The sequence below is a fragment of the Leptodactylus fuscus genome, chromosome 1, assembly GCF_031893055.1.
Source record: "Leptodactylus fuscus isolate aLepFus1 chromosome 1, aLepFus1.hap2, whole genome shotgun sequence".
In the NCBI taxonomy this organism is placed as follows: Eukaryota; Metazoa; Chordata; class Amphibia; order Anura; family Leptodactylidae; genus Leptodactylus; species Leptodactylus fuscus.
In genome coordinates this window covers 160262334-160276427 of record NC_134265.1, presented here as the reverse complement: position 1 = coordinate 160276427, position 14094 = coordinate 160262334, and the positions used below count along the sequence as shown (strand labels likewise).

Genomic DNA, 14094 nt, shown 5'->3' with positions numbered 1-14094 from the left:
TGTTTAGTTTTTTTTCCAGCTTTCCAGTACATGATATAAAATATTATGTGGTGTTATTAAAAATAAATAAATAAAGGGTTTAAGTAGCACCAATCAACTAAAAGGAAGAAATGTAATAGACATATAATACACACTCACATTGTTGTTGGGTGGATGTAAGCATGTAAAGTAGCATGTTTTTAAAGCAGTGAGCATATGTTCTTTTTATGGATTTTTTATGATAATGCACACTGTGGTAAATCCTCTGTGGGGAGTACAATCAAAATGAAATTGCTGAGTGTTGCTATAGCACTGTCATACATTTACTTGATAATAAAGATAAATTTGTCAATTGTATTCTTATGCATATGATTATTAGATTTATGATTCCTTTCCCCCCATCAGTGGAGGGTGCACCTGATTCGTAAGAAGGCACACACTTCCATATAAATCAGACGTGCACCTACACTGAATTGTAAACTGTTGTCACACCCCTGTACAGGAAAGTGATGAGGGCGATGCAGAAGTGAAACAAGTAGCAGTTTTCCTGACTTCTGCAAAAATTTGTGGCTTCTTCATTTCTTGAACGCCAGAAAACCGAGTTTGCAAGGCATGATAAATCTCCACCATTGAATCAAAATAACCCAGAAGATGTACTTGCAGCCCACTCATAATTAAGAATTTTTCTCCGAACCAATTGTAGTTCTGTTGGTTTGCTATATTCTCATGTCACTAGGTGCTTATCGTGTATGAGCAGGTGGTAATTAAACTCCTTCTGAAGGCTGAACATATGTAGTATTACAGAGTTGCATATCTAAGAAATATATACAACTCTGACCATAGCTAAAAATACTCCTAGTATCGCTTGCCATAATGGACTTTACTCATTTTGTACATATTTATTCATTGCCCAGAGCATTGTCATACTTCACCGTGAAAGCTCTACTAAACCAGATTGTGAAATTATATCGTAACAGCATATAGTCAACATTTGCATTTCATGGCTTTAGAATAAATTTGTATCTAATATATTCTGTAAACCTCTGTGACCTAGAGAATAGGTAATGGCATCCATGCATGATTATATATTTGAAAAATGTACATATATTTATAGTAAATGTAGAGTATCTGTTATGTGCAATGTTTCTAACAAAGATATAGGCATAAAATATACAAGTAAAATTTACATTTGCATTTAGTGATATATTTTGTATAACTGAGCATTATTTTAGGTTTCCTCAAATCCTTGATGATACATATAATGGGCACTTTTTGCTAGTTTGACACACACTGGGGAGACAAATTTAAAGAGTGCATAAGAAATGTTCCTTACATCAACCAATTGGATAATCTGAGCTGGAATCCGACTGGTTACTTTGGTGCTGTTCCCGCGAATGCTTGGACATGCACTGAGATGCAGAGACTCTAGGCATGCCATGGAGTTTCACTAAAATGACATGCACAGACCTATATTTTTGAACACCAGGGGGTGCCATTACAAGAAAGATCATTGTGATATTTCTGCAAGGAGACATTTAAGATTACTTTAAGATTCAAATTCAGTTTACTTATTGCCATTTGTACTCAGGGAATAACCTTTTTAACCAAAAGGAAGATAAGGTAAGAGTGGACACATCTGTTACCATTGTCTTTGTTTAACTTATTAAAAGCTATGACTAAACATGACAGCACAGGAAGTTCCCAACAGCACTGTATCTCTGCTATTATCTCCTATGTGTGTGTGCAAACAGGAAGCTGAGTCATCATCATCAGCAGCAGCCTGTGCTGTATACACCCATAGGAACAATAGCAAAGAGGGTGCACGATGCATCGTGCACCCAGTCGAAATACATATGAATAAAAACAGACTTATTCAAAAACTGCTGAGGCGATCTAAATACTAAAGGTTGGTGTGGAATAGCCTCTCTAAAGCCTATGCAAGGATTTTATTAGTTAATAATGACTTTTCCCAATGATAGAGCCCCTTTAAATAAATCTGCCACATGAATCTGCTGATCACTATGGTACCATTTCCTTTAACCTCATGGAATCACTTGTATCGACACCTCTAATCATACTTTTCCCAAGTAGCCTATGAAAGGGGAATTTACCATAACCTGTAGCCATTCAAATGAATAAATGACCATGTACAATAATATGCGAATGTGGCTGAGTTTGCCAGAGCTAATTCTAGAGCTTGTCTTTCACAGTAATTCTTTACTCTAGCTCATAGAGGGGATTCTAAGCAGGGCCTACCTGCCTATGATGGCCAGGAGCTCTATCTGAGACATCCTCTTTTAAGTTATAAGGGAATTGCAATAGGAGCAATTCCCCAGTAGCTGCTGGTGAACCCTGGGGGAAGGGGCACGTCAAGACAGTGAGCCCTAAGCTTAACCCACCACTGCCCCTATCTGCCTGCCTCACTGCCTTAGGCGGCAGAGGACTACTGGTCGACAAGCCCTTCCTATATATAAGTGACAACACAGAACACAGACAAGTCAAACAACAACAAAGAGAGGTCAGCTAGCCAAGGGTCACAAGCAATGCAGTATAAAATTGTAATTCAAGAGAATAGTCACAAAGGAAGCCAAGGGTCAGAGATCAGTAATACAATAGTAGCAGAAAGAGAAGCTTAGCACGGACAAAGTGTAAGGACAGAGTCACAATAGCCAGCAAGCCTGTGTGGGGTGATAGCCTGTATATAGGAAGCCAAAGACCCACCCTAGGCTTGATTGGTAAACAGGTTGTCAATCACAGAGACAAGGCTACAATGACCTATTTGATGAACATGGGGAAACAAGGTGCAGGAGATGGGTGTGGTGGAAATTTAATTACAGAGATAAGTAATAGAGCAGTGTTCACACAGTGCAATGACAAACTCTAAGCAAACAGTGAAACAATACACGCCTCCTGCGCCGCAGCATGCACCAAGAGGGTGGCACAGAGACCCGAACAGGTAGAGACATTTAGAAATTACCTTTGGAAAGTTGGTGATGGGAAAAAAAGGAAATCAGAGGCATTTCTCCTGATGCAATAGTTAGTGATAAAACTTGATCAACAAACAATACAGAATCTGGTGGCAAGTTTGTCATATTTTATCTGCTTTATGAAGCATCAACTTGAAATCTAGGTCAGATTTTACTGCTATAAAATGATTATGTGCTCATAGGAACTGAGATTAACATAGAGATTTGTTCTGTAGATTCACTTAAATCTAGGAAATCTGGAGTAAAGCATCCATTACAGAGTGGAGTCGTCTTCTTTATTATATACATTTCATTACTCCCACATATGCCATACAGTAGTTTTTTGTTTCATGCCCACATAACTGTGTTTTCCCTATGTTTCTTAGAAATCTTGCGAATCCTAACAATAACAATAGCAAAACAATATAACGAGAAATTGCAATATTCATTTTAGAAATATTACATTGACCTTTTCTATCAGGATGAGAATACCTTATCTTTTGAGGTCCATGATTTTGCTTTGTCGAAGGTCAAGAGTCAGCTTCTCAAAATCATTGTGCTTATAGTCATTTCAAACAGCTGTCTTCGGCAATCATTTTGCCAATTTCTAGGCAGGTGATATGTTCAGTACTGGAATCAAAAGGTCTTCAGAGAGATGAAAGAAAAATCTTTACTCTTCTTAGAAAATTGCCAAAGAGAAATAGAAAGAAACCACAGCAAAATCTAGATAAATAAGCTTATTTATTATACATATATTACACTATACATGTGGAAGAGAGACAGAGTATATAATATTTTGTCACATCCCAAGCTCAAGCTATACTTGGCAACGACCAATAATTCTATAGTAAATCTACAGAACCCAATCCCTGAGCGCTTCATTTTACTGGTACCCTAAAATCATGGGACTATCAATAGAGATCAGAGTCAGTGCTCTATCATGTCATGCTTCACAACAGTTATTACAATATCATATCCATCCATCAAGTCATTTTAGGTGCATTGTGTTGAGCAGTTCATTATGCAGTACTCTATCTCTTTACATTGGTCCAGGCTCTTTTTTTTTTATATATATATATACAGTCCTAAATACCCAGCCACAAAATTAAGGGCTTATACTGAAATTACAAGGTATTTCCAATCTATAAGTTAGGTGATAACTATATCAGTGGGAGTCCAACCGCTGGGCTGCCTCCAGTCAAATGGGGGTTCCAGGTGACTTGTATGAATGGAGCAGCAGAGTACTAGAGTACAGTGCTCAGCTATCTGTGTGGATAGGGAATAACCTGTAAGTATAGAAACGTATGCAGGGGACAGATTGTGGATGGCCTTGTATGTCAGGTCAGTGTCACAGTAACGGTATGCATTAAGCTGACAAGTGTCTTCCATACAGTATATTCAGATACAGCCAAGATTAACCCTGAAGAGAGCACCGTGGTACCCGTATATAGGTCACACAAGGTAGTGTCTTTCATTTACAACAGTCTACGATCTATGATCTATAACATTGATACAGTTTTCATATGTTTGAATAAAATATTTTATGTTTTTGGGGATTTCTAGTTTTTGATTCCTCAACTAAGTATCCTTGTTGTTTCTCAATACGCCGTAGCTGGAAACATTTAGATTTTCCTGACTGGTTCATTACATGAATACATTAGTTGGTAGTTAATATTACTCCACCCTCTATTGAAATTGTATGACCACTCCTGCTGTGGAAATTCGCACTCCATTCTGCTTCACTACTACCTATCAGCAGGCTGTAAGTTACAGTGTTAGTCCCATTCACTAGTCATATGGTATGCTGCCTTATACTCCAGCCTGCTGATGAACTGCCATAAAAACGGCAGGAAATCCAACATGTTACCCATGTAAAACAGTGTGTGAAATCCATACTAAATTTACAGTCACGTAAAATAAACTGTAGCAGAAAACATTTTTATATTATTTTTCTTTTGTGTTTTATAGTAAAATTTGCATTCGTACATTTTCTAAAGAACCTTTAAGACGGCAGATTCCTACAAATATAACCAGGGAAGGTTTTGTAAATTGCTATGTTAACTTTGCCAATTCAACTAATTAATACATTTTAGTTAATGGGAAGCTGTAACTATTTCTTGCAACCCTTTAATTTACATGGATGAAATAATGAACAGTTGCACAGCAATGAAATATTGAACAATTGCCAAAAGCAAGTGATTGCCGAACACCATGAGAACTGACTATTAGTATTATTCAACTGGGAAACACAATCTGACTTGGTGCTGTAGGCTTCAGGCTATTCCTGTCAGTCACGGCAAGCTAAAATCTGATTTTTTTTTCTACATTTGCTGTTTTTCTGTGATGTGCCAAGTGTAGACACAGGCTTAAGATTGTTAGCAGGTTCTTCTGAACTTAGATTGTGTGTGTGTGTGTACAACACAAAGCGAGAGACAGAAAGAAAGGATGACATCATGGCTTTGGCGTGCAGTGGAGAACTGGTATCCGTGATACAGTGCATGACTGCTCTCTGAATAGACAATACAAGAAAGAATACCCTGCATCATTAGGATGGCGGTTTCCTCTCTCGCAGATTTCTGGTTTTAGAAGAGATGGAACATTTCACTGAGCCATAGCGTAATGTTAATAATGCTAGAAGCACTGACGTCTACATCACATGTGCTTAGGAGAATCTGATGAGGTAGAACTTGATGAAGCCACCACAGAATGCAGAAATAAAAACCAAAAACGATATACTGTGAGACCACAATATAAAAGGAATGTATCACCAGAAAATGACCTGTTTTTTAAGGGGTTTTTTTAAACATATTTTTTAAGAATTTTTGAAGGAGTTATGCCTTGAAAATTATTTATTTCCTGTCCATAGGAGAGTGGATAAATGACTGAATGGTGGGTTACAATAGAGGATAACAGTTCTATATATAACATCTTTGTAGTCACTACCAACAGTAGATTATGTCAACACTTATCTACTCCCCCTCCCTGCACCGAATATGTTTAGAAATGAGTCTCCTCAATGAGTGCATTTCAGAATGCTGCCTATGGCCATGAGATTGTTGTAAAGCATATAACTAAATGTTATAAAGCAGAGGAGAAGCTAAGACAAGATGTCAACCACTATAATCACATGTAGAAAATGGAATAAACCATCTTCAATCTGGAAAGTAATGCAGATTAGATAAAAGGAATAGTTTTTTCACTATATGGTTTTTCATTTTTTTTTAAAATAGTGATAGTTTACCTTTAAAAGGATTTTTCCACCTTCACTACATTTGTAGCTGTAAATGGCACCATAGAATTTTTTCTCTCGCCCCCATTGTTACTGAGCAATAAGTGCTGTTAGATTTGATGCCACATCAGCTACTTAGGCTGTATTATCAGTTTGTCAGGCAAGGGGGCGTGATTCACCGAATTGACAATGTGCATCACCCCGGTACAGCATATTACAGCATTGCTGGTAGCAGCACTGTCCCCAACCTTCCCCTCATGTAATGGAAACAGCAGCAGTCTCCCCAGATAAAACCTTCCACACTTGCAGCAAATCTTTTTCCAATTCCAGGAGATAGGAGAAGAGTTTCTTACCTCCAGTTGCAGTCTATGATACAGCGTGCAGATTCCAGCTGAACTGCTCCTGGGTAAATATCCAATTGAGCCTTTGGAATTATCAATGTAGTTTTCGCTTTAGAGTCCATGTTTTGTGCTAAAGCTAACAATAGTTAGAATTTTCCCTCTAGCTCCCATCATTCCTGAACAATCAATGAAGCTAGTTTTGTTGGCTGATACGCTCCTTCTGTGCAGTACTGTCAGAAGTCCTGTGCCGAATTATGACTTGGTGCTTCTAGGCTGAGATGTTGTGCAGCACTGTGGTATTTGGCATGTCTGGATTCTAATGGATTACTTGTATTTGGCACTGCTGGTGTTATTTAGTGCTGCAGCATTGTATTTGACATTGCTATGAGTTTTGATACATTGTGATATTTGGTTGCCACTGGTAAGGGTAGGGCTGAAAACAAACATCAACCAGGATAATCAATGTGATTTTTTTTCTCAATGGTTATTAGTTATTTGTGAAGTTCTACCTGCAGTTCCATTCAGGTCGAACACATCTGAATCGGAACTGTTATTATTATACTCTCTTCAGATCAAGGAGGTGAGCTAACCTTAAAATCAGTGCAACTCATCCCTTCTTTGATCCGACACGACTCTCTGTTCTCTTTGGGTTCTCTGACTGATGTCAAGGACTGCTAAGGCAGGAACGTCACAACTCTTGTTACCCATGTGGCTGCTGAGGCCCAATCACATTCCCCAGTGGTTGCTTACGTCAGGCAGAAGGCCCAAAGAGAATTGGCAGTCACGCCGGAGCCAAGGACAGGTGAGTAACGCTGTTTTTAATGTTTGATCACCTCTAGAGATGAGCGAGTACTGTTCGGATCAGCCGATCCGAACAGCACGCTCCATAGAAATGAATGGATGCACATGGTACTTCCGCTTTGACGTCGGCCGGCCGCTTAACCCCCGCGTGCCGGCTACGTCCATTCATTTCTATGCGAGCGTGCTGTTCAGATCGGCTGATCCGAACAGTACTTGCTCATCTCTAATCACCTCCCCTAGGCCTCCACTTATTATACTGTGGGATCTGAAGCGACCCCAGAGTATAATAGCAGTTCTAACTAAACCATCCAACAAACCTCACAAGACGAATCTCGCAAGATTCACCCAACACATACTCATATTGTAAAGGGTACATGGTTTAAAAGGGGCATGATCTAAATAATTCAATCAATCAATCGTAATTGAGATAAAATGCCCAATTAATCATGATTTTGATTTAGCACATAATATCTAAGCCCTATTTAAGGGTATTTAGTTTACAGGCATATTTATTTAGTATTTAGTATTGTATTTAGTACTGGTATTTAGTGGCATTTTTTTGGTGCTCTGTGGCAGTTTTTCTTTGCTGGTGAGTCCCCAATATGATGACAGCTTGACTGATAATATACAAGTCAAAAAATTTTGAGAAGCTCAAGTCTAAATGATTCTTCAGGTACAACAGCTGGAAAGCCACATTGTTTCTAGTTTACTCTATATTTTACCTCTGCAGCGTACACATATGACAGTAATAAAGGATCCTTTATTCTGCTCATTGGTACTCACATGCATTCCACATTGCTGTTATTTTCTTCTTCAGAATGTATTGATCAAGTCTAGCTTATAATAACATTGGCCTATACTTGTGATGGCTGAGATGTTGTAATCTCAGTGACAGGCGGTGTAATACTGTAAATTATAGTGTTTTTCCCCTGCATCTCTCCAATGGAACCTAAGGATAATAGTAGGGTTTTTATAGAGAGGTATTCAGAGTGTGCAGAGGTTTCTCTGAAAAGACGATAGAATATAAATACATAGTGAAATACATCCTGCAGTCTTTCAGAATATATCTTCTACTGTTCTGGATCTGCTAAATTATCTGTAGAGTATTTTAAAGTGTGCCGTGCAAGAAATCTCCCCTATATTGTGGTGTTAGTAATACTAAGTTAGCAAAGTGCTGTTTATTATTCTTAGTTGTTTTTTTTTTTATTATTATTACATTATATTATTTTATTATATTATTATTATTATATAATTATTGTTATTTATTAGACAATTTGGTCATAGGATTCACAATAGCAGATGCAGTTCTCATCCAAATGAATGTTATTCCAAAATTTCCCAGTATGGTTCCTGAAAAATTCTGTATTTTATTTAAAAACATGGTTCTCATTATATTTTACTTCCTGACGGCAAAGTTGGACAGGACTAGCACCAAGAAAAACTCACATACAGATTAGAAGTGTTCCATTTCTGCAATATTAGCCATTTCATGCAAGTACTTCTGGTAGTTTAACTAGACTGAACGAATGACCTAGTTTTATACCACAACTCTCACACAACGCTTTGTTGGAAAATCTACTTTGCTCAGACTACCCAACACATATAAATGATATAAACTGTCTGCCTCTTCTCTTCAGAGGGTCTGTTCATGGCAGATCCAGGAGATAGGAAATCAGATGTTTGGTTTCGTTGCAGGGCACTTGTTATTTGCCACGTCGTCTTGCATGTCCTGTTTTAGGACATACTTGCATTCTTTGCATCTTTTGCAATGACTGTGTGTACTGCTGTTCCTCTGTTATTACTCCTGAATATTTATGAATACATTGACAACTGGCTGTTACCATTGCTCTTGTCAGGGGTTGTCCATATACTGCCTGTCACTGTCAACACGGTCAGTGTCACATTGTGTAGGAACACACTCTCAGCTTGTAACACCACCTGGTCAATTTATTCATAAATTTCTATAAGGAATAACAGAGGAACGGTACAATGCAGAGTTCTAAAAACAGAATTTTTTGGAGCTGGCTTCTACCCATTTAACATTTAGTAGAATTAATACTGGGTGGGCCAAACATACAGAGACACCAGGGTGGTCCAGATGTATGGAGACCCTTGAGTAAATGGAAAGCGGGGGTTGGGAATGCCATTCTGTGTCTAGCATGTGGCTAAGAAGAAGGGGGAAAATCTTTGTGGGGCTGTTTTAAAAGCTGTCATCTTGGAGCCAAGTTGATTTTTTTCAAATGGGAAGGTGCGCATGTGACATACAGTGCTATGAAAAAGTTTGGGCACCCCTATTAATCTTAATCATTTTTAGTTCTAAATATTTTGGTGTTTGCAACAGCCATTTCAGTTTGATATATCTAATAACTGATGGACACAGTAATATTTCAGGATTGAAATGAGGTTTATTGTACTAACACAAAATGTGCAATATGCATTAAACCAAAATTTGACCGGTGCAAAAGTATGGGCACCTCAACGGAAAAGTGACATTAATATTTAGTAGATCCTCCTTTTGCAACAATAACAGCCTCTAGTCGCTTCCTGTAGCTTTTAATCAGTTCCTGGATCTTGGATGAAGGTATTTTGGACCATTCCTCTTTACAAAACAATTCAAGTTCAGTTAAGTTTGATGGTCGCCGAGCATGGACAGCCCGCTCTCAAATGATCTGAAAAGAAAGATTGTTCAATATAGTTGTTCAGGGGAAGGATACAAAAAGTTGTCTCAGAGATTTAACCTGTCAGTTTCCACTGTGAGGAACATAGTAAGGAAATGGAAGACCACAGGGACAGTTCTTGTTAAGCCCAGAAGTGGCAGGCCAAGAAAAATATCAGAAAGGCAGAGAAGAAGAATGGTGAGAACAGTCAAGAACAATCCACAGACCACCTCCAAAGAGCTGCAGCATCATCTTGCTGCAGATGGTGTCACTGTGCATCGGTCAACAATACAGCGCACTTTGCACAAGGAGAAGCTGTATGGGAGAGTGATGAGAAAGAAGCCGTTTCTGCAAGCACGCCACAAACAGAGTCACCTGAGGTATGCAAAAGCACATTTGGACAAGCCAGCTTCATTTTGGAAGAAGGTCCTGTGGACTGATTGAGTTGTTTGGTCATACAAAAAGACGTTATGCATGGCGTCCAAAAAAAACTGCATTCCAAGAAAAACACTTGCTACCCACTGTAAAATTTGGTGGAGGTTCCATCATGCTTTGGGGCTGTGTGGCCAATGCCGGCATCGGGAATCTTGTTAAAGTTGAGGGTCGCATGGATTCCACTCAGTATCAGCAGATTCTTGAGAATAATGTTCAAGAATCAGTGACGAAGTTGAAGTTACGCCGGGGATGGATATTTCAGCAAGACAATGATCCAAAACACCGCTCCAAATCGCCTCAGGCATTCATGCAGAGGAACAATTACAATGTTCTGGAATGGCCATCCCAGTCCCCAGACCTGAATATCATTGAACATCTTTGGGATGATTTGAAGCGGGCTATCCATGCTCGGCGACCATCTAACTTAACTGAACTTGAATTGTTTTGTAAAGAGGAATGGTCCAAAATACCTTCATCCAGGATCCAGGAACTGATTAAAAGCTACAGGAAGCGACTAAAGGCCGTTATCTTTGCAAAAGGAGGATCTACTAAATATTAATGTCACTTTTCTGTTGAGGTGCCCATACTTTTGCACTGGTCAAATTTTGGTTTAATGCATATTGCACATTTTGTGTTAGTACAATAAACCTCATTTCAATCCTGAAATATTACTGTGTCCATCAGTTATTAGATATATCAAACTGAAATGGCTGTTGCAAACACCAACATATTTAGAACTAAAAATGATTAAGATTAATAGGGGTGCCCAAACTTTTTCATAGGACTGTATATGACATAGAGACATATAGACATAGACATATACATGCCACACACATATTGGTGGTGTGATGGTGTTTCTAACCACTGTTTTTCATGCATTAAGGTGACTCAATACCTTTGGAACATCCTGTAGCATTGGCATTTTACTTTTTAAGCCTTAATATTAACTCCTTTTACACATTGGGGAGAATATATGAATCCCTCTGTGCCAGTTTTCTGGCATAGATGAGTGTAATTGTGATGCATCTTTGGTGCACAGCACTTTGTTGTGCCAAATGTGCACCACGTCATTCATTCTTTACCACGTTCGGCACTTTTTGTTAAAGTGGGTGGAACAGGGGTAAAAGCAGAAAACTGCCATGAGTTATACACAAAAGTCTACAGCAGTTCTTGACTGGTGTAAATTTCAGTTCTGGTGCACAGTAATATATATATATTTAGAGGCCGGAGCCTGTCAGTAAATACATGTTTATCTTTTTTAGGGATGTTATTGAGACCGGCATAGTAAACGCTTTGAGATGTTTGAGAACAGTAACACTGCGTACATTTCTTATGAATGGAACTGTTCTACAATAACACACAAAACCTATGGACAAGAATGATGCTATTGCTGGAGAGATGGCAACCATGTTTATATGACACCGGCGTTTAGCACTTGTCATATTTTGGAACTTCTATACTTCACTCTTTTTTTCAGTTATTGCACTTCCTTAAATCCATAGCAGAGTTGTTTATAATGGGGTAATTCAGTGCCTACAGAGATACAGATATCTATTTTATAAGATAATCATCCCAGTTACAAATTGTATTGTTCTTCAGTTCTTTTTATGTGGAATACTGGTTTTTATTGCCAAATACTTGACAGCCACATTGGAAATGCGCCACAACTGTCAAGCGAAAGCAGCTACGGCTATTTAAGTCTGCTATATTGTGCTGTTTCTCATGAAAAATTAATGAACACTATTTACAAAGATCGTCTGTGCATAAGAGGATGGCTGGAATTTAATTACCTTTCTAAATAAAGAAGCTACTGGAATTTCTTTCCATACATTATTGTGCGTGTTGGAGGGATACGTGTGCAAGTACCAATGCATTTATTGCTATCAGGTTCAGAATGCAAAAGCTTACTCTTATTATTTAACATACAATAACACTATAAAATGCTTACTCATATGATCCTATATCCATATATATATATATATATATATATATATATATATATATATACATATATCAACTTAGGACATTTTTTTAATAAAAAATGTACACCTACAATACACCATCACATAAGAAATCCTTCTCACACATCTTCACTCTTGAAATTATTACTGTTAATAATTTTTCACTTCTTAAAGTGCAAATAAATGTTTAATCAGTTTCTTCTTCATGTCTGCGGAGAGCAAAGCAACCCTGAATGCCCTGCCTGATGTACAGGTGCTTACAATAGCCTGCCCAATATAGGGGGCAAGCAGGGGTGTTTGCAATATCTTGACTAAGGTGTATGGGGAGGGTATGTACTGCCTATATAATGTAGTTACATTTCTAGCACCTGAATTACAAAAAATTTTTGGGTCTCTTAATGCCATTGTAATAACAGTGCCTGATCCGTTTATCATCTCAGATCTACCTGCTGTACAACTGGATACCACTTTCAGGATCATGTACACAAGATCTGCAGATATACTACACTGTTTCTGGCATACACTTGTATATGTACACAGCTTCAATTATCACTGTTTCAGCCATAAAAGATAGTAGCATAAATTCCAGTAAGGGAATGGTGACAGTTATAGGCATCCACTGTAGGATCTGTGAAATACACTTATCCAACATTGCTTGGGTATACACAGTCATCAGAATGATAAATGACAAAATATCATTATAGCTATTGCGGGAAGTTAACTCGGTAGAGCAGTGGTGCAGACCAAAACAGTCAAGACAGGGACACAAAATATGCAGCAAACTGGTTTATTGCACAAAATGAGCAAAATAATATACAGCCTTAACTCCAAGCAAAAACAAAAGAAAAACCTGCTCGTTTGAGCAGCTAACTAAACAGAACGGATAACCTAACTATATATGTGGCTTACTTCCAGCCACACAAACAAAATAGGAGCAATATAGTCTCACTGGATTCAGATTTACAAAACAGAACCATACACCTCCTTTCACCTCATAGAACTGCATAGGAATGCAAGAGCTGCAGCCTTTTCTGGCCCAGTAATGAGCCAAGGATCTACCCCTGGGCTGAGGCCTACTCCAGATCCGCCCTGGACCACACATATGTCAGAAACCTGGGGCTGATATATCTGGACTCCAGCACTCTGTCTGTCATCTTCTCATACTATGTGTCAATGAAAAAGTGTCTAGTCCAGTTGTCCGTTGCCCAGACACATTTGTAACCAATCATAGGGCATCTTTTCTTTTTAAAGAGTACAATATTTGTAATGGTGTTTTGTGATTGGTTGCTGCAAGTGGTTCAGCTTTGTTTGTTTTGTTTTTTTGTTTTTTTAGATAGCTTAATAAAGCTATACCAATAATCATGCATTTGAGAGACGAGCTAAATTTGAAACCTTTTTTATGTTTGTTTTTTTTCAGAGGATCAGATTCCCCGTGGTTTTCCCACAATTGATATGGGCCCCCAGTTGAAAGTGGTTGAGCGCACACGAACAGCCACCATGTTATGTGCAGCCAGTGGAAACCCAGACCCTGAGATAACTTGGTTTAAAGACTACTTACCTGTTGACACAAGCAACAGTAATGGACGCATAAAACAGCTACGATCAGGTAAGGTGTCACAGGTACTAACTTCAAAAGCTTCTTCTCTCTCACTTTATTTTTTTGCTTTAATTATAGGTAAAGACTTTTCTTCCTTCTTCCTTTCTTTCGTCTAATTTGGCGTGTTT

At 38.3% G+C, this 14094-nt stretch overlaps 1 protein-coding gene across 36 annotated transcripts in view; it reads left to right on the top strand.

Annotated features, from left to right (window-relative positions):
- The window catches only part of PTPRD (protein tyrosine phosphatase receptor type D), a 1471303-nt gene that overhangs the window by 1324625 nt on the left and 132584 nt on the right, over positions 1-14094 (top strand). For all 36 annotated transcript variants that reach the window (XM_075278421.1, XM_075278482.1, XM_075278474.1 and 33 more), the window contains one exon: positions 13787-13975. In XM_075278421.1, the coding sequence (XP_075134522.1) occupies positions 13787-13975 (189 nt within the window). The remainder of the gene's footprint in view (positions 1-13786; positions 13976-14094) is intronic.